This window comes from Lontra canadensis, unplaced genomic scaffold (genome assembly GCF_010015895.1).
Source record: "Lontra canadensis isolate GAN:19392208 unplaced genomic scaffold, GSC_riverotter_1.0 scaffold9, whole genome shotgun sequence".
Classification (NCBI taxonomy): Eukaryota; Metazoa; Chordata; class Mammalia; order Carnivora; family Mustelidae; genus Lontra; species Lontra canadensis.
The window spans coordinates 39,932,899-39,959,615 of NW_022631003.1; the positions used below are offsets into that span (position 1 = coordinate 39,932,899).

The following is a 26,717-nucleotide window of genomic DNA, read 5'->3' on the forward strand; positions in this document are numbered from 1 at the left end:
TTTTCCTCCCAAACAATGACAAAAGTATTTTGATAATAATAAATTTCCAAGGCTTTATAGAGACCAAATACATAAGATGGAGGGTAGCTGTGGTTTATGATGGAAAGAGTATAGAAACAGACCTGGGTTTTATTCAGCCCTGGGCATACCAACCACAAAATCTGGTCAACTTTTTTAATATTTTAATGCACAGCTGACAACATCTATTTCATAGGACTGCTGAGAGAATTAAGTGAAACCATACAGTTGGTACCTAGAATGGAGAAGGCACTCAGCAAAAAATGTTTTTACCACCCTGATTCCTTCACTTATCAATTCAGTGCAACTTCTCTATCTCAGCAGTATCATTCACCCAAAAGTCAGTAGGTACAACTAACCAATTTCTTTCTTGAGGAAAAACTGTTGCTCTGATAATGTACAGATTGGAGAAGATGAGAAAAATAAAGAGATTGCCTGGCTGTGTTACTGATGAAAATTTTATCATGAGACTAAAAGAACAAGAACTCCACAGGCTTAGTTAGGGCAGTATGTATTTGGGACTCCCCTTGATTCTTTGAAATCCAAGGAAATCAGGAACCACATGAATGACAAAAACATACTAATAAGATAAACAGTCTATTGACAAACCAGGGCAGTCAATCCCCACAAAGAAATGTTACTTATTGGGGCGCCTGGGTGGCTCAGCGGGTTAAGGCCTATGCCTTCAGCTAAAGCATCCTGGGATTGAGCCCCACGTCGGGGTCTCTGGTCCCCGGGGAACCTGCTTCCTCCTCTCTGCCTGCCTCTCTGCCTACTTGTGATTTCTGTCTGTCAAATAAATAAATAAAATCTTAAAAAAAAAAAAAAAAAAAAGAAGTGTTACTTATTGATATGGAAGATCTCATTATTATAAGTTAAATCAAAGGTTCTAAACCCTGGCTTCACATTAGAATGGGGGGAAGGAGACTTTTAAAATATACCAGTGTCCAGGCCCTACCCACCCAGAATTTTGATTAATTGGTCTTGGCTTCAGGCCCAGGAAATTCTGTTTTATTAAAAGCTCCCCAGGTGGTGCTAATGTGCAGTCAGAGCTGAGAACCACTGATCTAAGTGTTTTTAAAAACCCAGGGGGCGAAAGTGAACACTGAGCACCCAAGGTCCATACTATAAGGCAAAAGCTATTTATCTTCTGGAGGAACACCAAGCTGACAGAAAGGGAAAAGCAGGTTCGGAACAAAAATGCCAAGCTTTCAGGCACTCTAAAATTCTTTAGAATCTTCTGTGGCATCCTGACCACTCACAGAGGTATCTTTTTAAACTTTCTCAACTGAAGTTAACAAATGAGCTATTTTCGGTCCAACTAGCTGTATCAGCACCTGCCTACTAGTAAACTAAGGATGGGCCCTCATATGGTGAGCAATGCTTTTAAATGGTGTGGCTGGGACAGCTATCACCAGAGGAGACAAGCTTAACTATTTTACCTCAGATTAAGCCTTCTCCCCAGTGCCAAGAACTGAAGCTCTGTCAATCAAAGATCCTGCTTTCCCAGGTGACAGCCCTTCCCCTGGTGGTACCTCACATAAAACCAAATAGGTCCTGCATTGAATCCATATTTGCAGCCATTCTTGTTTTAGAGGAATCATCCTGCTCTCACCTACAAACCTTTAGGTTTTGTAGGAAAGTATCCTCTAATAGATGGCCATTCAGGACACAGAACTGTGTAGTTCATAACTGCCCCACTTCTCTGATAACAAAATGGTTACTTGATAACATGGTCTACCGATAACATGATGAACACATTACTTATTCTCTAGTAGTTCCACAGTGATGATTGTATTCCAAATATATTTTTTAAAAAATCTACTTGAATGCGGCTTAGACATGTAATCAATCACTTAGGAGCAGCAAGAGTAACAGCTAAGACATAGCACCAGTTACTCTGTGCCAAGCACTGTTCAAAGGGCTTAAGAAATGTTAATTTGTCTTCACAAGGACCTATGAAGTGGGTATCATTAATGTTCCCATTTTAAAGACAAAGAAATCGGGCATAAACAAGATAAAGAACTAGTATGAAGTGCAACTAGGAGAGGGTGGGGGGAGGCGGTAGTTAGGGAGATAGGGAAGATAAAAATGAAACAAGATGGGTTCAGAAGGGAGACAAACCATAAGAGACTCTTAATCTCACAAAACAAACTGAGGGTTTCTGGGGGGTGGCGGGTAGGGAGAGGGTGGGTGGGTTATGGACATTGAGGAGGGAATGTGCTATGGTGAGTCCTGTGAAATATGTAAGCTTGATGATTCACAGACTTGTACTCCTGGGGCAAATAATACATTATATATTAACTTAAGATAGATAGATAGATAGATAGATCGATCGATCTATCTCAAGGCACTCTTGGGGCACCTGGGTGGCTCAGTCAGTTAAGCATCTAGCTCTTGATTTCGGCTCAGGTCATGATCTCAGGGTGCTGGAGTCAAGTCCTGTGTCATGCTCCACACTCAACAGGGAGTCTGCTTGAGATTCTCTCTCCCTCTGCCCCTCCCCAACTCACTCTTTCTCTAAAATAAATAAATTAAAAAAAAAATTAAAAATACAATAAAAATAAAATAAAATCTAGGCAATCTGGCTCCCAGTAATGTTTATTGTAAAATATGCTACAATAAATGTTTAATGATTAGTTAACTTAATTCTGCAGAAATCATAAGAGAATTTATCTTAACCTCATGTTTAAAGACTTTCAAGGATAACTTTTTAAGTTTCATTGTTCATTCACCTCTGTTAAATGTATCAAAGCACTGCACAACGATTTGGCAAAGGGGCTTCCTGAGAGCAGTCAAACCCAGTCATACGGAGCACAGTATCTGACAGAAAGATACCCATGGGAAGGGAAAGCACAGACCTGCCGGTGACAAATGGAATGTATTATTATTATTCCCGACACCAGAGTTTTACTATGAAAGTAATCAACTATGAATTAAAAGAAAATATCTCATTTGTATGGGCAAACTTGTACTGCTTACTTTGAACACTATGCCAAACTGAATTTGAATTTCATTTTTAACATACACGTATATTTTTCATGTAGGAAAAATATAGGTAACATAGCAGGAGATAGTTTAAAAGATGACTGCGAGCAAAAAAAAAAAATCGATTTGATCCTTTAAAACTATTTTACATGAGGGACATGATAGAGCTAACATTGCTTTCTACTACATTTTGGTTTTCAATCTCTGCCTCCCAAAGGCCTCTCTAAGCCTCTCCCCTTCCAAAAGGAATTGTGCAAAAGTGAGGAAGAGTATCTTGTATCCACATGCTATTTATTCCTCCACTCTCTCTCTGCTTTAAGTTCCCAATGCCTTACAACACAAGAGCTGTGTGATTTATGGTTTTAATTATAAGTCAAGCTATCCTAGAAAAACTATCATAGCTAAGAGAACTGTATTACAATATATTATATTTAAAGCAAATTGTATGCAACTGTTTTTACAGCTCTTGCGTTCTACTAAGGGAAGGCACTTCGGTGTGAGAAGTGTACAAGGGTTTTTCAGACACTGCGGTAGCCAATTATCCCGAATAGGGCCCTGAGAGCATTAAGGTGCAGTTCAATAATCACTTCCTTATTTGTCTACTAACCTCACATTGCTAAATGTATTTTTCAACCAAATCCCTCTCTTATATTCTTAGTCACAGAGAATCTTGCTATTTTTCAAAGCACTCGAATTAGGTCAGTGACAATCTTTGAAGTTTGTCCTTTGTATAGTAAGGATTTTTAGCAATATTCTCTAATATCCAACACTGTCTTAAAAGACGCTGAAAAAAAAATCAAGTGACAAACCTGTATTTATAATTCTGATAGTTTTATTTCCATCCTCTGTCTTCTAGCTTGCATTCCATTTAATGTATTTCCTACTGATTTATAAATCATGTTCATGTTAGCCCTTTCTGAATAACACAGAAAAGTTAGAGGAATATCATAAATATTAAGATACTAAGCCTTACTCTTTAAAACTCTATAGTTTCCAACTGGCATCCTTTTACATAGAACTGTGAAATAAACTCTAAACCATTTCTCCCCAAAACAGTTCGTTGAAAATAAAAAGGGTCTGCAGTTCGAATCAGTAAATTCTTCGTTAAGTGTTACCTAATGAAGATTTACTGTATTGTTTGGAAGGGTAAGGCTGAATTCCTATGATCCATCTGAGCTGTTTACCCAGCAAACATCACCTTAATGCACATTAAGTCCCAAAGTCTAGGCCAATCATTAAGCATCATGAATGCACTTAAACCAGAGACAGTGTTAGCACTGTGTAAATCTAGAAACATCCCCCAAGGTGGAACCTTCTAATACATATCATCTACCTTGTTTAGGGTAATGAAAACATTTTCCCCTTAGAAAGGCAAATCCAACCCCTTCAAACCACATTCAAGAACACTGTTTCTTCAGCCCTACATCTTGAGCTACCTGACTTCGTTGTTCACGGTTTCTGTGGATTTTGTTTTTCATGTATTTCTCATATGCTTAATAATCATGAGTTATGCATTTACTAAAAGATGTCTATTCTAGGATTTACAAAAGAAATGCTCACCATCATTTATCAATCACAAGACATTTATATGATAATCACCAAATATAAATTATAAATTATGGGGAGGCCTGGGTGGCTCAGTCAGTTGGGCATCTGCCTTCGCTCAAGTCATGATCCCAGGGTCCGTGAATCAAGCCCCGCATCAGGCTCCTTGCTCAGCAGGGAGCCTGCTTCTCCCTCTGCCTGCCGCTCCCCCTGCTTGTATGTGTGCATGCTCTCTTTTACAAATAAATGAAATCTTCAAAAAAATTATAAATTAGGTATATGTTTCTACTTAATGCAAGCTTTAGATGAAAAAGGATGACACTGAGTTTTGCCTCCTGCTAAAATTACAACTCACCTGTTAACATATTTTTCAATTTTAGTGCATGACTCATAACTCCATTTTAAGAAATTAAAATAATAAACTGAGATCCCAGACTGGTAAATTAATTTCCCTCTGCCTTCAATGGCCACATAGAACATCAACATTGATGACTGACATATCTGATTGGCAACTAGAGAGTAAAAATGAGACCAAGGCTGAAAAGTATGTAAGAGAAAAAAACAAAAAACAAAACAAAAAACAAACAAACAAACAAAAAAAAACAGTATTTCCAAATTGGAGTCTTCAAGTAAAAAGCAGGTGATATACGATCAGCAAATGACCAACTTTTGTGTTTCCTGGTGAATGATTCTGTTTAAACTATTAATGAAAAATCTTGCCAAATATGTAAACATAAGAAAAAATTAACTCTGTGTAGGTAGGGGAAATACCTCAAAGTGATTTGATATTGGTATATCAGGTAGGTAGTTTGGCCAAGTTTATTTACAGTGTTGTAAATAAATTTACAGTGTTGTGATTACAGTAGAAGCAGTACGATATGCTCACTTTGACAGAGTAAGATGTGATATTAAATGAATGTGTTTTGCGCAGCTATTATGTAGTTTTCAACTACATGGCAAAATACAATGACTTGTACAAAATCCACAGTACTGGTGCTAGAAAGAATGCACACACAACCATACCTACACATATCCCTTTTCTGGCAGGGGGGCGGGGGGTCACTCTGAAAATCTTCTATATCCAAAGATCTGGGCTAGGGCTTTGGGAGATATAATGATTAGCTGACATCCTTCACTTCAAGGAGCTCATACACTAGTAATCATCAAACAAAACAGGATTACGTTTAATTGCAATGACTGAGGTTTTGGCACAGGGTAGGAACAAGGACAAAAGTTATTTCAACGGAGGCTGTTAGAAAAAGTGTCGTGGCAGAAACATTTAAGTTAGTCACTAGCCGATGCAGAAAAGGGATATAATGGAGGGAGCTAACAGAAGGTGCAAGTCAGTTGTAGGTACAATTTGCACATAATAAAATGAAGAGATCCAAGGTATACCATCCTAAGAGTTTTGAAAAATATATATACCTTTATAATGACCACCCCAGTAAAAAAATCATAACATTTCCATCATTCCAGAAAGTTCCTTATACCTCTCTCTTTCTAGTCAATCCCCACTGCCACAGAAAACCAATGACTTAATTTGTCCCCACAGTTTATTTTACATGCTAACGAACATCATATGGAATCATGGGAGACTGTACTGTTCTGTGTTTAACTTTTTTCACTCCAGTTTTTTGAGAGACATCTATATCGCTGTTCTATTTCATGGTTTATTTATCTAACCTTACTGGTCTATTTTGATTACTTTAGCTTTATACTAAGTCTTGAAACCAGAAGGAGCTCTCCAATTTCATGCTTCAAGATGGTTTTGGCAATTCTAGGTCCTTTACTTTTCTATAAAAACTTTTAGGATCACCTTGTCCGTTTGAATGAATTTGAAAGATTGTAAATGGTGATAGTGGACATCTCTGCCTTGCAACTGATAGTCAGGAAAAGCACTGCAGCTTTCACCCCTGGGTATGAAGTTGGCTGCAGGTTTTTTCAGACATGTCCTTTATTGAGTTCAGGAAGTGCTCTTCTAGTTTGCTGGAAGGTTTGCGCATACATGAATGTTATTCTTTCAAATGATTTCTCTGCATATATTGAGTTAATTATATAGGTTCTCCTCTTTTTAATAATTTGAACATGGTGACCTGCATGAATTAATAATTTTCAAATGCTAAATAACCTGATTTTCCTCAGAAAACTGTGTCACAATTTATTATGCTTCTATTTATTGCTAATTTTGATTTGTTACTATTTTGTAAGGATACTTACAATCAGTTCCTAGAGTTTTCTGTTCTTATATAGCTTGGGCCATATTCGAGTTATGCTGTCCTCAAAATCCCAGCTGAAAAGTATTCCTTCCATCATTATTTTTTTTAAAATTTTATTAATTGATTTGACAGAGATCACATGTAGGCAGAGAGGCGGGCAGAGAGAGAAGGGGAAGCAGGCTCCCGCTGAGCAGAGAGCCCGATGTAGGGCCCGATCCCAGGACCCTGAGGTCATGACCTGAGCTGAAGGCAGAGGCTTAACCCACTGAGCCACCCAGGCTCACTGCATCATTACTTTCTTAAAGCTTTTGTTTAAGTTTGGGGCTACTTCTTCCGTAACTATTTTACAAAATTTAGCACTGAGACCATCTGGGCTTCCGTTTTGCTTTGCAGGTAGGCTACTAAAAATGATTCAATTTATTTAACAAATACCGGGATATTTAGATTTTCCATTTCACCTTGTGTTACTTCTTAGTAGGACTGTGATCTTCAAGCAATATTTCCATTTCACCTAAGTTGCTGAATTTTTTTTTTTAAGATTTTGTTTATGTATTTGACAGAGATCACAAGTAGGCAGAGAGGCAGGCAGAGACAGAGAAGGGGAAGCAGGCTTCCTGCTGAGCAGAGAGCCCCATGTGGGGTTCGATCCCAGGACCCTGAGATCATGACCTGAGCCAAAAGCAGAGGCTTTAACCCACTGAGCCACCAAGGTGGCCCTAAATTGTTGAATTTATTGGCACAAAGTTGTTCAAAGTATTACCTCATTATTCTAATAATGTCCGTAGCAATGATATTATTTTATTCCTGCTATTGATAACTTGTGCTTTAGTTTTTCTTAATCAGTTTAATCAGCCCTATCAGTTTATCAATTTTATTAATCTCTACAAAGAATCAACATTATTTTTTCTATTGCTTCTCTTTTTCTATTGTTTCTATTACACTGACTTCTAGTCTTTATTATTTATTATTATTTCTGATTAGTGGGCTCTATTATTATTATGAAATGTCCCTTTTTATCTCTGGAAATACTGCTTGTCTTAAAGTTTTACTTTATGTGATTATTAACAAAGCCACACCAACATACTTGGCATTTGTATATCTCTTCCCACGCTTTTATTTTAACCTATCAGTGGCATTATACTTAAATTGTGTCACTTTTAGACATTATAGACTTTGTCATGTTTTTGTGCACAATGAACATGTTTTACATTTTACAATTATTGCAATGATTGGGTTTTAAGTCTACCATTTGCTATTTGCCTTCCATTTATTCCATCTGTTTATTCCTGGGTTCTTCCTTTCTTGCCTTTGTTCAGCTTACCCAAATATTTTAAATATCCATTTTAGTTCTTTTTTTTTTTTTTTTTTTTTTTTTAAGAGAGAGAATGTGAACTGGGAGTAGGGGAGGGGCAAAGGGAAAGGGTGAGGAAGAGAGAGAATCTTAAGCAGACTCCATGCCAGAGTGGAGCTGGACATGGGACTTGATCTTATGACCCTGAGATCACGACCTGAGCCAAAATCAAGAGTCAGACACTTAAGTGACTGAGCTATACAAGTACCACTCCATTTTAATTCTTTTTTTTTTTTTAATATTTATTTGAGAGAGAGAGAGGGAGAAAACAGGGGAGGGGGAGAGGAAGAGGGAGAGAAGCAGACTCCCCACTGAATGAGGAGCCCAACATGGGGCTTGATCCTATGACCCCAAGACCATGACCTGGGTCGAATCCAAGACTTGGATCCTCAACTGACTGAACCACTCAGATGCCCCTCCATTTTAATTCTTATAATGGCTTCTTAGCTATATCTTTTTATAATACAGTCTAGTGGTTGTTCTGGGGACAAAAATATACATCTTTACTATTCAGAGATAACATTATAACTCTTCAGAAACATATAATTTCCATTTACTTCCTCTAATGTTTTTATTATTGTCATCATATATTCTATAGCTAACTACATTTAAATGTAAAGTAATATATCTTTTGAAAAAAATGAGAGAATAGTCCTTTATATTTAGCCTCCTATTTACGATAGCTGGTGCTCTTCTTCTTTACATTAGATGGGCCTTCATCAAGGGTCATTTCCCTCAGTCTGAAGAATTTCCCTTAGCATTTCTTACAATGCAGGAGGTCTGGTGGTGAGTTTCTCTTAATTTTACTTTATCTGAAAGTATTTTTATCTTACCTATATTTTTGAAGGACATTCTCCCACTGGATTGGCATTTTTCTTTCAGTACAGTTGACCCTTGAGCAACATGGAAGTGAGGGGCACCCACCCTGCGCAGTCAAAAATCCACATGTAACTTCTGACTCCCTTCAAAATTTAACTATTAACAGCCTACTGCTGACTGGAAGCCTTACCAGTAACATTCCATGAATAGTTGATTAACAGAAATTCTGTATGTAATATGTATTATGGACTGCATTCTTTAAAAGCTAGGGAAAAGAAAATGTCACTTAGAAAATCATAAGAGAAAATACATTTACAGTACTATACTGTATTTATTGAAAAAAATCTGTCAAGTTGACCCATGCAGTTCAACCCCATGTTGTTCATGGGTCAACTGTAGCTTAAAGATGGCATGCCACTGTCTCCAGACCTCCCATTGCTCCTGATGTAAAGTCAGCTATCATTCATATTGCTGTTCCTCTTCATGTAATGTGTCTTTTTTCCCTTGGATCCTAACTCTCTCTATATGATTTGATTACGATATGCCTGCATATGCTCATCTTTATACTTATCCTACCTAGGATTCACTACATTCTAGAATCAGTACTTAGTGTTTTCATCACATTTTGGAAGTTTGCAGCCATTACTGTATTTTTTAAACATAATTTCCCCTCATTCCTTCTTGGATTTCAATTACATATGTATTAGACCACTCAGTATTAATTAGAAGTATCTAAGAATATTCAACATTGTGCCTTTGGTCACAGAGGCCTCTTTTTCAACTTCATTATTTTCTCTTTTTCAGATTAGGTGATCCTAATGGATCTGCCTTCAAGTTTTCAGGTCCTATCTTCTATTATCTTCAATTTGCTGTTAAGTCCATCCAATGAATTTTTTAGATGCTAATTTGTAATTTCAGGGAGTGTACTTAAACATTAGAATTTCTATTTGGTATTATTTTTTATAGTTTGCACTTCTTCACAGAGATTCATCATTTGGTCACTCAGTATGACTATCTGGTTTGCTAAGTCCTTCAACACATTAAAAGGAGCTGCTTTAAAGTCCTTTTTTTGCTAATTTCAACATCTGAGTTATCTTGAGGTCTGTCTATATTGTCCATTTTTTCTTTATGTGTCAAAAATTCTGTTTATTCACATGTCTAATAATTTTTTGTGTTCTAAGTATCATGAATGGTAAACTGTAGAGACTCTAGATTTTATTCCTTTCTTCTGAATGATGTAGACTTTTTCCATTCAGCCCCCTTGAGTTTTCAGAGGCTGGGTTTTATACTTGGTTACTGTGAATCTGATTAAGTTTTGGTCTTAGGGTAAATCCTTAATCACGCAACAAAGTCTTTACTTCTAAGACCCAGTCCTTCTATAGCTCCAATGAAAAGCCTGAGCTGTAACCTCAAGTTTCAAACCCCAAATATGTCACTCCCCATAGAGGCAAGAAATAAAATCTCTCCCAGCTTTTATCATCTTGTAACTGTTGTTGCCCACAGGCTCCATAGAATCTCTGCTATATATTCAGAGTTCTGAGGTCAGTAAAACATCTGTGGCAAATTAATATTCATATTTGGGGGGCTTCCTCCTCTATGGATCATTCTTTTTCTGGACTTACACCCTCAAATCCCACCTCACTCTGACCACTCTGAACTCTAGCCACTGAGACTGTAAGTTCAATAAAAAACTGTCATTTTCTACCTAAGTTCTAGTTGCCCATTACAGATTGAGGGCTGCCCTTAAGTAAAGCCATAAATGTAGACTCACTACGAGCCACTCAAGAATCAGATCCCCTGGGGCTCCTGGGTGGCCAAGTCAGTAAAGCCTATGCCTTCGGCTCAGGTCACGATCTATGGGTCCTGGGATCTAGCCCGACTTTGGGCTTTCTGATCAGCGAGGCATCTGCTTCTCTATCTCTCTCTCTCTCTCTCTCTCTCTCTCCCCTCCTCTGTACACACTCTCTCCACCTCTAATAAATAAATAAAATCTTAAAAAAAAAAAAAAAGAATCAAATCCCCTTCAGTTCCAACCTATTCTTAGAGCTGGGGTTTTGGGAGGTTTTTTGGAGTTTTTAAAATTCGTCTGTGGTTTATAATAGTCATCTTTAGGAGAGATTTGTCTTATAAAAACCACTCTCATTAGTAAACTATACTTACTGTTTACCTGGAAAAAAAAAAATCAGATGGTTGAAAGTGAGGGAAATTTTTATTGCCAGATTTAGATACAAGATAGAAAATCAACCCAAAGCTTTCTAGAGATGACAGCAAACAGTATCTATTAGCATTTAAGGGTTTGTACATATGTTCATAGCTATTAACTCACCTGATCCTAATAATACTGTAGAACTGCAGAAGCACTGGCTACATAAAGATATCTGAGCTCAGATAAATTATGTGCTGTGAAAGCAAGTCTTAAACCTATTCCCCCCACAACACTATCAATATCTTTATGATAAAGAGTCTTATATCCTAATTTTGTCAATGACGAAACTACAAGTATCCTCAACATGAAGGTGTTAACTTGTAATCAAGCTGTTAGCCAAATCCATCTTTCTTAAGACAGCCGCTGCATGGTTAGTTTTTGTTAAAGACAGATTTATACTCTGTATTTTGTATGGAGCCAAACACCACTGATCTCTGAGAACTAAATTATAAAAACACCTTCCCCAGCATGAATTTGTTTAGAAATATCACCTTTTTGAAACCTCATTCTTAAAAGCATCTTATTGACATGATTTTTTAAATTGTAAAATATTAGAGGGGAGAGAGGATCACTAATTTTTCATCCCAAAGTAAAAGTTATTTTCCATATTTTCAATAAACTTGATTCAAAGTATTACTAAAGAGAGTGCAAGGGATTTAAAGTTCTACTCATACCCATGAAGACCACCTTTCTATGTCCCCTTCAAGCTCCCAGATAGTCATCATAGCTCTCCACCTAGCTGCTTTAAAACTTCTCACTATTGCCCACATATGACTGGCCCTTTCACACTACTTACTGGGCTTCTGGAAATTATATTCCACCTAGAATTTCCTTCTCCTCACTATGCCTGGAACTCTCTTATTCATAAAGACTCAGCTCAAATATCTTTCCAGCATAAAGCTAATGAATTCACATACCCTAAGAGCTCTCATAACACTATCCAACATTTAATTAACAAGTTAATGAAAAAGTTTCTTTGTTAGTCTGTGACATACCTGAGAACAGGTAAGTTTCTTACGTGTCTGACTCTAGTAGCATGCACAACATAGCGTACAGAAGGTGCCCCCCCACAAGTTTTTCTTGAATGACTGAATGATTCTTATACTAACTGATGTCTCCAAGAGTAACACACCTCAGTACCTCACACCTGTATTCTGGTCACAGCCTCATAAATATGTTCCCTGCAACCATCCAGGGGCCAAGAGTTTAATAAATTCTGGGCATCACTCCATTAATCTTTGACTTAACATTATAGCATGCTCTGCTCTAAAATAGTTTCCCTCTTCCTGTAGATAGAAGTTCAAAACCTCTAAGCCTCGAATTCACAGAATTCTAGAATCTGGCTCCTATCTCTCATTCACTTCATTACCTCCATTTCAAGCCTCCTCATCCTGCCCTCACCTAGCCTATATTCTGCCCGCATTTCCACCTGTGTCTGCCAGTTCTTCAAAGAACTCAGTACAGGTCTCACACTGTTCATGAACTAGCCCGAAGATATTCCAGAAAAATCTCTCATACAGATGTTGCTAACTAATACTTTGTGCTTCTCATTCAACACTTAACATTTTCTCAATTTCTACTTCCTCAGCACACACAAAAAGCATGATGTAAATTATAAAAAATGTGAAAATACCTAGCACATTCAGACACCAAATGCTTATGTATGGGCTAGTGAGATAAGTCTAATTTTACGAACTTAAATCTGAGAATAAAATGCATAAAAATCAACATAAAGGAGAATAACTTAGCCCCTCTTATTACTATAAGTCACATGATGGTTTGTATAATCATAAATAGAGGAATACTTATTTGAAAACCATCTATGTCCAAAAAAGGACAAAAAGTGTTCTGAAACCAGGGAGGCATTCCTTTCGAGGAAAGGAATGGGATCAGAAACTAATTTTCATTCTCTGATTTTTATTCTTAATAAGAAACACTTATAATTAATAATTTAGTTCTCCAGCTATCTATGAAATAAAGTGTATTCCTCAAAATACATTAATGAATTGGTATTTTGGTTTAAAAATCAATACCTTTTCACTTTAGTTAAGAGTTCCTTCCCTAGAGCTGAATCAATTCAGCTCAGTTCAATAAACATTAATTGAGCATTTTCTATGTTCCAGGCTCTTTCCTAGATCTAAAAATGAGTACAAAGTCAATGACATTCAGAAGTTCCAAAGTGAATCAGGAGACAGACAAAAAAGTAACAGTTCAAAGTAAGATGTGTATAAAACAGTGAAGCTACATATAAAGTCTTATGAAAGGACAAAGGGACAGAAAGAGCTTCACATGATACACAAAAGCAGAGATTTAAAGGAGGAGCCACAGGTAGACCAGTAAAGCAGGACAGGGTAGGAAAGCACTATAGGTAAAGTAAGCAGATAGAAAAAAACTAAAAACATGAGAAAGCAAGATGCAATTGGCATATCAGGTATCCAGCCATGGCTGTTCTATAAAGGAAGAGAGAGGGAGGCAATGATAAGTTATAAAAATCTAGAAAAGCAGGCACAGATTGGATACCACAAACCATGATAAGAGCTTGATTTTTTATTTCCTGTGGGAAATGGAGAGGCTGTGAAACACTGAAGCAGTAGCATGCCCAGGTAAGTGTTTTATATAATCTCAGTGGCAGCTGTTAAATTTACTCTATTATATATTTATTGGAGGCCTGCAACAGGCCAGGCTTTAACTCCGCAATTAAAACAAAACAAAATAAAAAAAACCTTCATTTGCTTGAGGTGTAGTGAGTGAATCTATGCCCAAAAAGCAAGACTAAAAATATCAGCACAGAAAAGGCAGTGATAAAACTTTATATCATTAATCCTATTAAATTATCTCTGCCATCTTTATAAGCACTATAATGTATTAGGTAAAAATAAAATTTTTTGTGGCAGCATGAGTCATCAGGGAAACGCAAATCAAAACCACAATGAGATACCACTTCACACCCACCTAAGATGACGATAATCAAAAAGACAGATAAAAAACATTTACTAGGATGCAAAAAAACTGGAATTCTCCTACACTGCTAAGTAGGGATGTAAAATAGTGCAGTACTTTGGAGACCAGTCTGCCAGTTCCTTGAAAGGGTAAACTTAGTTACCACATCGCCTAGTAATTCCACTCCTGGGTGTATATATACCCAAGAGACTTGAAAACATGTCCACCTTGAAAGTTGTACAGAAGTGTTCATAGCCAAATAAATATAAATAGCCAGTAGCTGTTTATAATAGCCCAAAACTGGAAAATGTCCATCAAGTGAGAAGTGGGTAAATGGAATGTGTTATATCCATATTATTTGCCAACAAAAAGAAATAAAATACTTACACATACTACAATATGAATAAACCTTCAATAAAAATGGTCAGTGAAAGAAGCCAGTCAACAAGGGACCACATATTGTTACATGAAATATTCAGAACAGGCAAATCTATAGAGACAAAAAGTAGATTAACGATCACCTAGAGCTGAAAGAAGCTGGTAGGCTGGGGTACAAAGTTTCTTTTTGGGGTAATGAAAATATTCTAAATTTGACTGCAGGGATGGCCAGCCACACAGCTCTGTGAATATACTAAAAGCCACTGAATTGTTGTATTGTAAACACATAAAGTGAATGGTGTGTAAATTATATCTCAATAAAGTTGTTTTTACAAAATTTTAATCATTAATGATTGCTTCAAAATCCTTATTCCTCTTTCCTCATGAAGCTGGATGACATTTTTCCCAGCAAACAATGTATAATAACAGAAGCGTGCTAGACAAATATCAAGGTTCAATTTTCTACTGGCAATTCCCTTTTCCAGAAAAACTAATCTTGTAGTTGTTCAGCAGAAAACAATTTATTTCTATGGTCTCCAAATAAGAGAATAGTTTTGGCCCACCTGGCACAAAAGACGAGTTGGTTTTTCAAAAACATCAAAGGCTAAAAAGTTTTTAGGTCTGATTAATCAGTATCATCTTCTATAAGCCTTCATCTGATCACTACTGTAAAAATTTTCAGTAACTACATTTTAAATTATAAAATATTGGAAGCAGAATGAGGAAGAAAGTAGTTAGATTTCAAGTAAGAAGAACTGGCCCTAAACTCTTCTATGTAACAGCCAGGTGGCCTCAACCAATTCTTTAACTTCTCTTAGCATTTTTTTTTAATCTAATAATCATATCAGTTCCACCAGTTCTCTCAAAGTTTTGGTTAGGATCAAATAATACTCGCTAACAGACTCTAGAACTGTTCATCACTATAATGTAAACTAGTAAAATCTGGGACACTAGTTATATAGTAACACCAAATGTTGGGTAACGTGAGAGTTTCAGAGGCAATAAAAGTCAAAAAGAGAAATAAACAATGTTAAAATGTAAACACTCTTGTAAGATAGGGGACATCTTACTTTATAACATGCAAAGCTACGAGTATGAAAAAGTTCTATATATGACATCTACACCCACATTTTAATTAGAATTTCTGAAATATACTGCCACAAGAATGAATTATTTGTTGTTATAATTTTAAATAAGTTATAACGGCTGACCATTCTAAAGCTGATATTAAGGTAGTACTTCAACATTTATTTGCTTGTAACCACACTCCCATTAGCCCAAGAATCAGAGAAGTTAAATGGACTGCTAAGGTTGCTAAATACTGGAAAAGAATAACACACAGAGAATTCACCAGTGGGGGGAAAATAAAAAAGGAAACTTATCTGCATGTGGACAGAATGCATATTCATGCAAACAAAAAGTGAGTTCCAAGAGATCTGGTATGTTAATGCATTCGGCTGACTACCAGCCTAAGTTAGTTTTCGCATCCTCTTATATTTTATTTTTTCACCCTTCAGTCTAGTATTGCGGGAAAAAGCACACAGAATGCTATTCCGCTTTACTGCAAACTTAAGTCTCCAACCTCAGTTGGGATCCCATGGTTACTCGGAAAATCATTTTTGTGTCTAGTCTTTTCTTTCTTATACTTTCTATGGCAGCTATAAGCATTTAACATGTATTTTCTCTAGGCCTCTTCCCTATTACCTCCAAGCCTCATCTGTACAGATAAAGAAAACAGAAGTCATAGGATGTGTTTTCCTTCAACCTCACTTATAATTTAACTATCATAGTATCCATCCTTTAATCATTCATCAGAATAGTAAATAATAGTGTGACTCGTTGTTTATTGATCATCTGCCATATGCCAAACAGCGGGCTGAAGACTTTATATATATACGCTGCAATAATCTTACAAGTACTTTTGGTCCCATTTTTTACAATTAGAAGAGTGAAGTTCAGGTACCTAAGTAACTTGTTCAAGGTTTGTAGCTAATGAGAGGTAGAAAACAGATCTGAATCCAGGTCTGTCTATAACTGTGTCACCCTGCCTCTGAAAAGTGTTCTAATGCCTGCCCAAGACCTCCATTCTACACAAGGACAACACATTCATAAAATTATTTTCAATGCTATATGATCTCTCTTTTCTAACCAGTGTTGAGAAAATATATCTAAATCTCTATACTTAAGTAAAAAACATGGCTTAAGCACTTTCTATGATTTCATTTAAAAGCTTTTTTTTTTTTAGAGAGAGAGAGAGAGAAAGCACGTACCCGCGTGGGCAGTGGGTGGGGCAGAGGTAGAGAATTATAAGCAGGCTTCACACTCCGCATAGAGCCCAACTCGGGGCTCAATCTCACAACTCTGAACTGAAATCAAGGGTCAGTTCTTTAACTGACTGAGCCACCCAGGCACTCTTAAAAATAGATTTTTAATATAAGCATATATATATGTATATATATATAACTTACATTAATAAATTAAAAGATTTTTTTGTTTATTTTAGAGAGAGAGAGCACAAGGGGGAAAGGGTAGAGGGAGAGGGAGAGTGTGTCTCAAGCAGACTCTAACGTGGGGCTACGATCTGAGCAGAAACCACAAGTCAGAAACTTAACCAACTGAGCCACCTAGGTAACCTAAAATTTTTTAACTTAATGTAAATAAATGAGTTAGATCTACCTTGAAGACATGGGGTTGAAAAACTGACTTCCATTGAGTTTCTAAGAAAAACTCAAAATATCAGTTTATGTGGGTTAACAGTTATCTTTCTAGTCCTCTATTCTATCTTTCTAGTCCTCTATTCTATCATAGAGTCTATCTACAGAGTGGAAAAAGAAAGATTAAATTTCCGGTTTCTTCAATATTCCAGTAATTTCTCACTTTGGCAGAGATTCATTCCTTCAAAGGTAGAAAGTGGTTTAGCAACATCTATAGAAAGAACCTAATGCTTTAAGAATTGTGTCCTCTCAAAAAATGAAACAAGAAGAAACCAGAGAGGGAGACAAACCATAAGAGGCTCTTAATCTCAGGAAACAAACTGAGGGTTGCTGGAGGGGAGAGGTGTGGGAGGGATGGGATGGCAGAGTGATGGACATTGGGGAGAATATACGCTGTGGTGAGCACTGGGTATTGTGTAAAACTCATGAATCACATATCTGTATCCCTGAAACAAATAATATATTATAGGTTTAAAGAAAAAAAAAAAAAAAAACCAACTGTGTCCTCTTTCCTATGGTCCTGACACGGGTAGGCCCTAATTGGCATCATTAAGTTTTCTCACATAACTTTTAATAAAACTTCATCAGTCTCAGTCTTTAATGGCTCATCAAGGCACATGATTTATGGTGCTATTCACATAGAAGCTTAACTCCCTACCTCCATATCACAACAAACCCCTTTTTTCTTCAGCTATTAAGAATTCACTTCAACACTGTAAGTACCATGCATATAAGTACTAGAGGCTGTCTTCTTCGATATTGTATCTCCAATACAGAGTAGATGTTCAGTGAACATCTGTTGTAATACATGGTGGCAAGAGAGTAAGTTAGAGAACACTGTGTGACCTGCTGCACCTTTTGACACAAGTTCCCTGGACAGTTACATGAATCTGTTGTTTTAATTAATATAAAGTATGATATCAAAATATAGAACCTATTATAGTCTTAAGCTTTAACAAAAGATTAGTTTGTTTCTATAATATTTGGTTTGAAAATATTTCAAATCAGTTTAAAAGCAATTTTCTCATCTCTTTTGATTCAAAATAAGGCAAATAGTGATCAAGGACTAATTTGTGTATTTTAAATTTATATAGTTAATATCTTTTTATATAGCTAAATCTAAACCTTTAAAGAGTAGGTTTTCTTTCATCCAGGTCAGAATGTAGCCTCTTAAATCCAAACACGGTGTCATTTGCAGTTCCTAAACACCTTGTCAATCAATGATACAATTCAAGAACGCCATACATATTTATTGCTGCATTCATTTTTAAACAAATACTGCAAAAGATTACACAGAGTGTGAGAAATGTCACCTAAACGGTAAAAAGCCTGTAAATATCAATTCATAATGGTAGGTTCCTTGTCTATCATTAAAATAAATATCAGCTTCTTGTCCACTTTCAATTTTACTGAATGCCATCCACTTATAAATTAATTATAATGATTCAAAATACCCAGTCACATTTTTCCTATCACTTCTCAATGTTCCTTCCATCCCCTAAAGTCATGATTTGAAAATTAAAAGTAAGAACAATTTACAGACCTCCATCCATCCTTCCGGAGATAACTGAAGGCTCCATCAACAACACTTGCAAAGAACTGGCCTCCGGTGATGAAAAGGGTATTGATGGTGACTAAGCGACCTCTTAAATTGGGCGGGGAGACCTCGGCGATGTACACGGGCACTGTCATCGAAGCAATGCCTGTGAAGAAACAAGGAGAAGTCAACAGAAGACACTTCCTCAAGATTTCTGTCCTTGTTATAAATATTCATGTTAGACAAAGACACAGAGACACACCCTTGGTTTTCTACTTTAAACAAGGTTTACCAGATACTTAAAGATTTGGTTTATAACTAGTGACTACTGAAGATAAATAAAGACATATTGTGGAGAGACCCATTTTCATACTACCACTTGAAAACCTACAAAGGAAACTACCTCTAGAACTCTCAGGTAACTTGAGAATGTATATAAAGCATGCTTTTTAAGTTTTGTGGACTAAAAATAAGAAAATGCTCTGTAGATAGGATATAATTATCAAAACATTTTTAGTCTATATGGAAATGTAATCATACAACGTCGAGAATAAAAATTATCCTAGAATCATATTAACTACTCAAAGTCATCATTTCCAGCAGACACACCAAAACCAACCAGCTTACTATATAAAAAATCCATACAGTTAAGTCATCCTATTTGACTGGCTAGCTATAGATTTCTGAAGTAGCTTACAATGGACAACACTGGTAATTTAGAATCCTTAAGAACATATGATCTTAACCATAAAACAGATGGTTTTATGGCTAAGGTATATTTGGTTATACCTGCTTAAAATCTCTTTCTATCTGAAATTAATGCAGCACAACCTATGGTAGTATTTCCAGAACTTCACTGATCACTAAATCACTTATGTAGCCCCCCCCTTTTTTTTTTAAATAAAGATGCCCTCACCCCACCCACCTCAGACCTACTAAATAGAAAACTAGAGATGGGAAATGGGTCTCTTTTAAAAATCATCCAAGTACTCCTGATGCTCACCATGTATTTGAAAAACTACAGTTCCATAGTCCACAACTTTAGGCTAATCAAAATTACTTCTTAAAGGAAAAATCTTGACCCTCTTGGCCATATGGAGCTCACTGCTCAGTGGCACTTCCAATTTCTAGGTATGCCTGATTATGTAATCTAAAACTACTATCTAATCAATAGTTGCCAAAAGCTAAGTGAAAAAAAAAAAAAAAACTAGCAGGATTATCTAAGAAAATGTAATCTTTTTCTACCTGTAGATACTATAAATTGATCTCTAGATTAAGCCAGAACATCAATGGGTTACATAAGATATCCAGGGAGAACTGAATTAATCTATATAATGCCAAAAAATAGTTTACACTGAAGGGAACAGCACCAAGACAGCTGCTGTTGTATTTTCTGTACAGGGGGTGCCGAGGGTGCTATTTACCACATTCCAGGTAACAGGAGACATTTGTCTATAGTCTCAGTAACCACAACAGTTGTGCTTCCCTCTCTGTGTTTATGGGCACTATCAATCACACAGCAGTCTTTAATTTCACACTTTATTAGGCAGTCAGAGATGCCCACTTCTACTAAGTGTTTTGGACTTCACAGTATTCTGTGAGCTAAATTCCCTCCTGATGTCACAACTGTCCCCAATTTCACCTATTTTAGACATAGGTTTTGCCATATTTTTATTTACTTTGTTCCATCTCTGAACCAAGCAAATACATGGACAAGATTTATTTAAGTTAATATATATCTGCTTTTGTACTACTGAATAACTACTAGTAATAACTGCACACAAGTCAGCCCATTAAATCTCAGAACTATATACTCTGTAGTTTCCACCAGTATTATCTGCTCCTGTGGTGCCTATCAATATATATAAATATGCATGAAAAGAATCCAGCTTTTATGAGTTTCATAAAATAAGCACATGTTAGTAGACAAAGTATGAATAGTCTTTACAATTAAAGCATCACCTAAGCCGCTGGAAATTTTCTTCTGACTGCTAATCAATTTAAGAGAATGCATCATACTAAATTGGCTTTCATCTAACTTGGAAAGAGGAAACATTTGATGCAAATGTTGACAAATTAATTGTATATTCTTTTTAGTTCTTTTACAATTAGAACATCTCAATAAGCTTCCAGAAAGCAGACAGCAATAATTGTCTGGGTTTCTTTTCCTGCTTTGGTCTGGCTGTAACGAGAATTCAGTTGCTCTCTTTAGCCAGACATCTTGACTCAGGCACACAGGCCAGAGATTTAGCATGGGAAATGAGGGCTGTGGTTTTAGGCAGCCCGTGGCTTGTCACAAAGTCCATAGATTTTACCTGATAGAAATGTAGAGATAGCCTCAAGCCTTATAAAGGTTAATTATTAAAAATAACCATCAGGACCTTGAAAAGTAAAAGGAAATGGCAAAGAGAAAAGAATGAGGAACTAAAAAAGACTCACTAGATTTAGAATTGGAAAGAACCCCCCCAAGAGCTGTCTAATGAGTGCTCATATTGACTTAACAGTGTTACAGTCACCTGCATTTGATATTTCACAGGGACTGATTATTTTATTAAATTCTCACAACATCCCTATAATGGACATATAATTATCCCCATTTTGCAAAAAAAGGACCTTACCCCAGGTCAGGTGACGATAAGTAGAAGAACCAAAATTTGAACCAGAGAGGTTCCAGAACCCAATTTTGAAAGTTCTAGACTCTACTGACTGGCCAGCACAGATGAAGGTAGGTTCTGGAAACAGTGGGTTTAAATTCCAGCCTTACCACTCTCCAGCTAGTTAAGTCTGGACAAATTAACCATTCTGAGTCTCCAGAAATAAATAAATACATATATATACATATATACACACACACATACACACCCCACTTGAAAGCACTAACTTTGTACTTAGCATACAGAAAGTAGTCAATAATGTTAGCAATTATTTCTATCCTTACTATACCTCTAGTTATTAGGCATTCTAACTGTTTTTGATTCAGTTTGACTTGTATTAGGCAATGGCATTACCAGGATGAATATAAGTGAAAAAAACAGAGTCTCTGTTATAAGAGAAGCTATATACAAGCCCTACTCACATAAACAGGCAATCAAATAAATAATTTCAAAATACCATGGTAAGAGTCACAGTATAGCTACACACTGGGTTCTATCTTGTAACGTGGACAACTGCTGCATGCTAATAATGATTAGATTCAGGATAGCGGGCAGACAATTCTACAGAGAAGAGCATGGTCTTAAGGAAATATGAAATGATAGGGATTTTCTCAGAGTTAAAAGATAAGTGTGAAGCAGCATATGTGTGGAGAGGAGATCTGATCAGCTTGATCTGAGCTGGGCATTGTGCTAAGCACTGGAGAAATAGTATTGCAGGAGAGGCATGTTCTCTGTCCTCATGGAGTTTAGTGTCTGTCAGTCAAAATGTATTTGAAGAAGTAATAAGATGTCAAATGTGATGGGTCTTACCGAAGGGGAAGTGTGAAGAACAAGAGCTCATAGCAAAGGGACTGGCCCAGCTTGACGAGTCAGACAGCTCTGGGATGAGAAGGTCCTATTTAAGCAGCGATCAGCTGAATGAGTAAGCTAGAGCCCAAAGACAGCGGTGGGGGGGGGGGGGTGACACACACTTTAGACAATCAGTCCAGCTTAGCAAAGACCTTGAGGCAAAAAGAGATCCAACCTGTTGAATAAGGGGGACTATCTCTAGAGACAAGACAGAGACCAAACCTGACTATATCTGACTATACAAGGACTTGGTACTCAGAAGCCTTTAAATAGTATAATGGAAGAAAACATGCTACCAGATTCACATTTTCAAAGAGTCACTTTCTGGAGTTTGGAAAACTGATTGCAGGGAAGCAACATACAGTGACAGTGAAGGAGATGGAGTAAAATGGAGAAATTTCAGAAGTATTCTAGAAGTTAAGTATTGAGATGGAACATGAAGGATGAGAACAAGAACACGAGGATGATGTTCAGATGTCCATAATAAGCAAATAGGAGCATGACAGGTACTTGGTACAAAGATAAAGGACACTGGAAGAGAAGCAAGTGTGGGTAGAAGATAATAAGGTCAAGTTTTAACCAGGTTGAGTCAGAGGTGCTCTGTGAAACACACAAGTAGAGAGCAAGTAGAACACTCCCCCAAGTGTGTCAGGAATACAGAATATCTACATGTGAGTATTCCCAACTTACCTCATTGCTCCCACCCTATAACTCTGCCAAAATAACAAACCTTTCCTTCCTCTCTCATCTCCTAGGGAGAACCTGGTCTTTGTCACCCTAATTCTTGAGCCGTTACCATCCAAGGCAAAAAAGATGGAGAAGAAAGCATGGAACAAAGATCTGGTTTGCAGGTAGAAGTTCAAATGAAAAAAGACTGGAGAGAGCTGTGGATGAGAGGCTCAGGGTTCATATGGAAAAAATGGGAGCCTTTAACAAAGGGACTGAGGCCTGACTTGGGAGGGGAGGCAGAGGAGTAGACAACAGAGATTTTAAGAAATATTGCAGAGCTATAACATACATACTATTATATTCTTCAAGACACAAATACAGTACTATTACTATTGAATTACTTTATGTTCCTAAACTGTATATATTTAAAAGCAACTTCACAGGGAAACTGGGTCCAGGAGGGTTTGGAAGTTACACAAATATCTGAAGCTCGGAAGATAGTTCTGTGTGGTTGGTGCACAAAACAGAAACCAAAGGAATAGAAGAGAAATAAGAGGAGAAGAATGCCTAGAACTCAGTCCTGAAACATTCCAGTATTTATGGAACTGTAAAAGGAAGAAAGTAAGAAGGAACAACCAGTAAGCATCCACTTTACACTTGAATACCATGTTATTTTCTAAAGTCTTTTTTATGTCACCATTTTATATTAACATGTAAGGTCACCCTAGCAGCTGGTAGATGGGACAAGTGTCATTCATTATCCCCCAAGAAAAGGCAAAGAAACCTAGCATCAAAGACAGACAAGAAGAGATTTTCAGGAAGTCACATAAGCAGGTTAACGTCAAAGTGAGTCTCACAGATTCAGGTCCCCTAATCTCGGTTATGTGCCACTGGAGAACCAAGGGCCATGCCTCTGATTTGAACGTGACCCTTTAGAAATTTCTCAGACACGTTTTCTTTTTGGACCTACTACCTTAGCACATGTGAACTTCTAGGGGCAGGACAGTCTGATCTCTCTCCTGCCCCCCCTACAACCTGCTACGTGACTTACTGCCACCAGATGTCATGTTAAAGAGTTCAGTCTCATTAGTCAATTGTATGTGATTTGCTGCGTAATGTCAAGTAGACAAGTGTAAACCCATAAAACTGCTCTACAAAAATGGGGAACTATAAAAGAATGTTATGTTCAGGGAGAGCAGAGGGCTCCACGTTCACTAGGGCTATCTCACCTTGCTATCAATAAGATATCCATGCAAACTAATTTATGGATTTCTAAACATGGGCCCATTTTTTATAAACCTTGGCTATTAAGGCTCTGCCACCCCAAAACCACTTCACTACTCTGGGGAAACAAATGGAATTCTGTCCCTAGACAAAGCTCACTGTTCCAATGAAGGGCAGTTAAGTAATACTGTACAAGATCCCCCAAATTAAGAACTAAGTACTTCATAAATGGATGTAATTAATGGTATTTAAAGTTTAGGAAAAATCTACGAAGAACTTCTGACTTATTCCTGATGCCAAACACTAATCAAAATAAATGTCTGATAAAGAGCAAATCCTTATTAGTGCACCCGAAACCGATGAAGTGAAATGAACATAAGGAATGAGGTGGTGTAAATTCCTGTCAGCAGCTTATTAGCGTAAACACAACCACAAAAATCTATGTTGGTACTATTTCTGAATATTGTTAGAAAGTCCGATTTCTTACAAAATAAATAAAAACATCTGCATCAATGGAAACTCATTATCATGCCTGTCCTTAAGGAGTTTTACGGAGAACTGCACCTCAGACACCACAATACGACCGATTCCCACACTCTCTCACGTTGCCGAGCTGACCCATCATCAATAGCTCAAATGCTTGAGTGCTGAAGCTGGCTTTCAAAAACCACTGGAAGCCCTTTTAAAGTCCTGAGTCAGAAGTATAAATAATTTCATAAACAAATAGCATCAGAAAATCCTGTTGCGATAGGTAAATACCTATGAACCACAGCAGCCTCTCAGCACAAGCCAGGCAGCAACTAATTAGCTTCTTAGAAGCACAGGAAGGTACCCTTCGATAATAATGATTCTTGAACAAGAAGGACTATGATTTAAAAAAAAAAAAAAAAGACTATGATGTCCTAATTACATTTTGCAAATCATTGCTCTATGATCTCTAAAGGAATAATTTTAATAAAAAGAAAGAGAATCTGTCTATAAAAGTTTCCCTTATTGTAGCTGTTTCTTTCCATTTGGCTGTCCTGCCCAGGACTGCTTAGTCCACATTCTTCTGAAGAGTCAAGGATCTACAGTTACCAGGTTGTTAACACAGGGAGAATTCAAGTTTTATTCTTCTTTAACAAGACTTAAGACTTTCATAAACACCGCTGGGCAACTTCAAAGAGCAATAAGTCCCAAAGGAATGAGAATATATATACAACACAAAATGCATATAACAGAGGAGCCAGGTTATGGGTGAGATTTTATCTACAGGCATGACAAGCCCAATTATTGTTCTATATAGTGTTAAAAACCTCTTCACAAGGCATTATAAACATGTCACCATCATTTAAACTCCATGAAGTCTTTAACAGCCTAAGTGACTTCTCCCTCAGTATTACTTGAGTATATAATACCGATCTTATCATATTCCTTTTTACTGGTAACATCTCAGTAAGGTCTGTATCACAATGATTCTCCAAAGCCAACTGCATCCCCTTTGATGGGATGATCATAACTCACATTATCTTCTGTACTCTAACTTGCGTACCTGTTAAGCACAGACCTTAGCTTAATAGTTTATTTGGTACTTGGAATGCATATACAAAACCATAGCCTTTTTTTTTTTTTAACAAAACCATACCCTTTTAAATTATTGTTAATGGACATGTTTTACACTATACATGTTATTTATTAGCGAAAATTTAGAAGTCACATGTAAGAAGGTAGGTAAATAAAAATCCCCTCTAGTCATACCACCCATACATAACCGCTATTAAAAAATTTGGCTATAACTTGCAGTATTTTTCCCATAATTCTGTAGCGTTAACTCAATACATTACAAAAATTTTCCTTTTCTTTATTCTTTTCTCAAAAAAGGGTCTCTAGCTTCTTTAAGAAGTAGGTATGATAAATATATAAGTCAAATGAGTGAGACATAGAAGGTACAACATACTCTGTAGGCCAAAGAAAACACACCCCTGTGTAGCTCTATACAACAATCTAGATACTGGTTTGTCACCCTTGTAGCTCAAGATCATTTTAAGTAACAGTATAATATTCCAGTATTCAGATAAAGAGAAGAAGAAAGACGTGTTCCTAGAACACACAGATCAAAGAGGGCAGGAGGAAAAAAAAAAAAAAAACAGAGAAGGAAAGAATTTCCTTCTTTCTTTCCTAGGGAGAGATGGCAAATAAAGAAATCAATACATATGTTAAGAAAAAAATGTTTTTGCTAAGAAATTTCTTAAAGAAGTAGAGGTTATAAGAGGAAGATAACTGTATGAAATGCTAACAAAAGTGGAAGCAGTATGCTTTTACACCAGACAAATGGAATACCCAAAGGTTAATAAAAAATCAATACCTTTCCTCGAGGCAGTGAATTTAGCAAACAGGAACTTAAGTGGTGCTTTGTCATATTTGGCTCTATGTGACGTCTAGAAGTAAATGTTCCAGAGCAACAAACAATGTGGACCTAAAACAGCAGCTAACGGCTGTGAATCACCTGAATGTAGATTGTAATTGAATAGACATAGACAAAATACACAAGAAATGTGTACAGAGGAAGATAAGCCCAGGGCTAGAATCTGGTTGTGGAAATATTCATGTAACCGATGCAAAGGGCTGGA

General features: G+C 36.8%; 1 protein-coding gene across 1 annotated transcript in view; it reads right to left on the reverse strand.

Annotated features, from left to right (window-relative positions):
- The window catches only part of SLC2A13 (solute carrier family 2 member 13), a 390,143-nt gene that overhangs the window by 312,083 nt on the left and 51,343 nt on the right, over positions 1-26,717 (reverse strand). Inside the window, exon 2 of the mRNA XM_032855359.1 lies at positions 18,719-18,878. Within this exon, the coding sequence (XP_032711250.1) occupies positions 18,719-18,878 (160 nt within the window). The remainder of the gene's footprint in view (positions 1-18,718; positions 18,879-26,717) is intronic.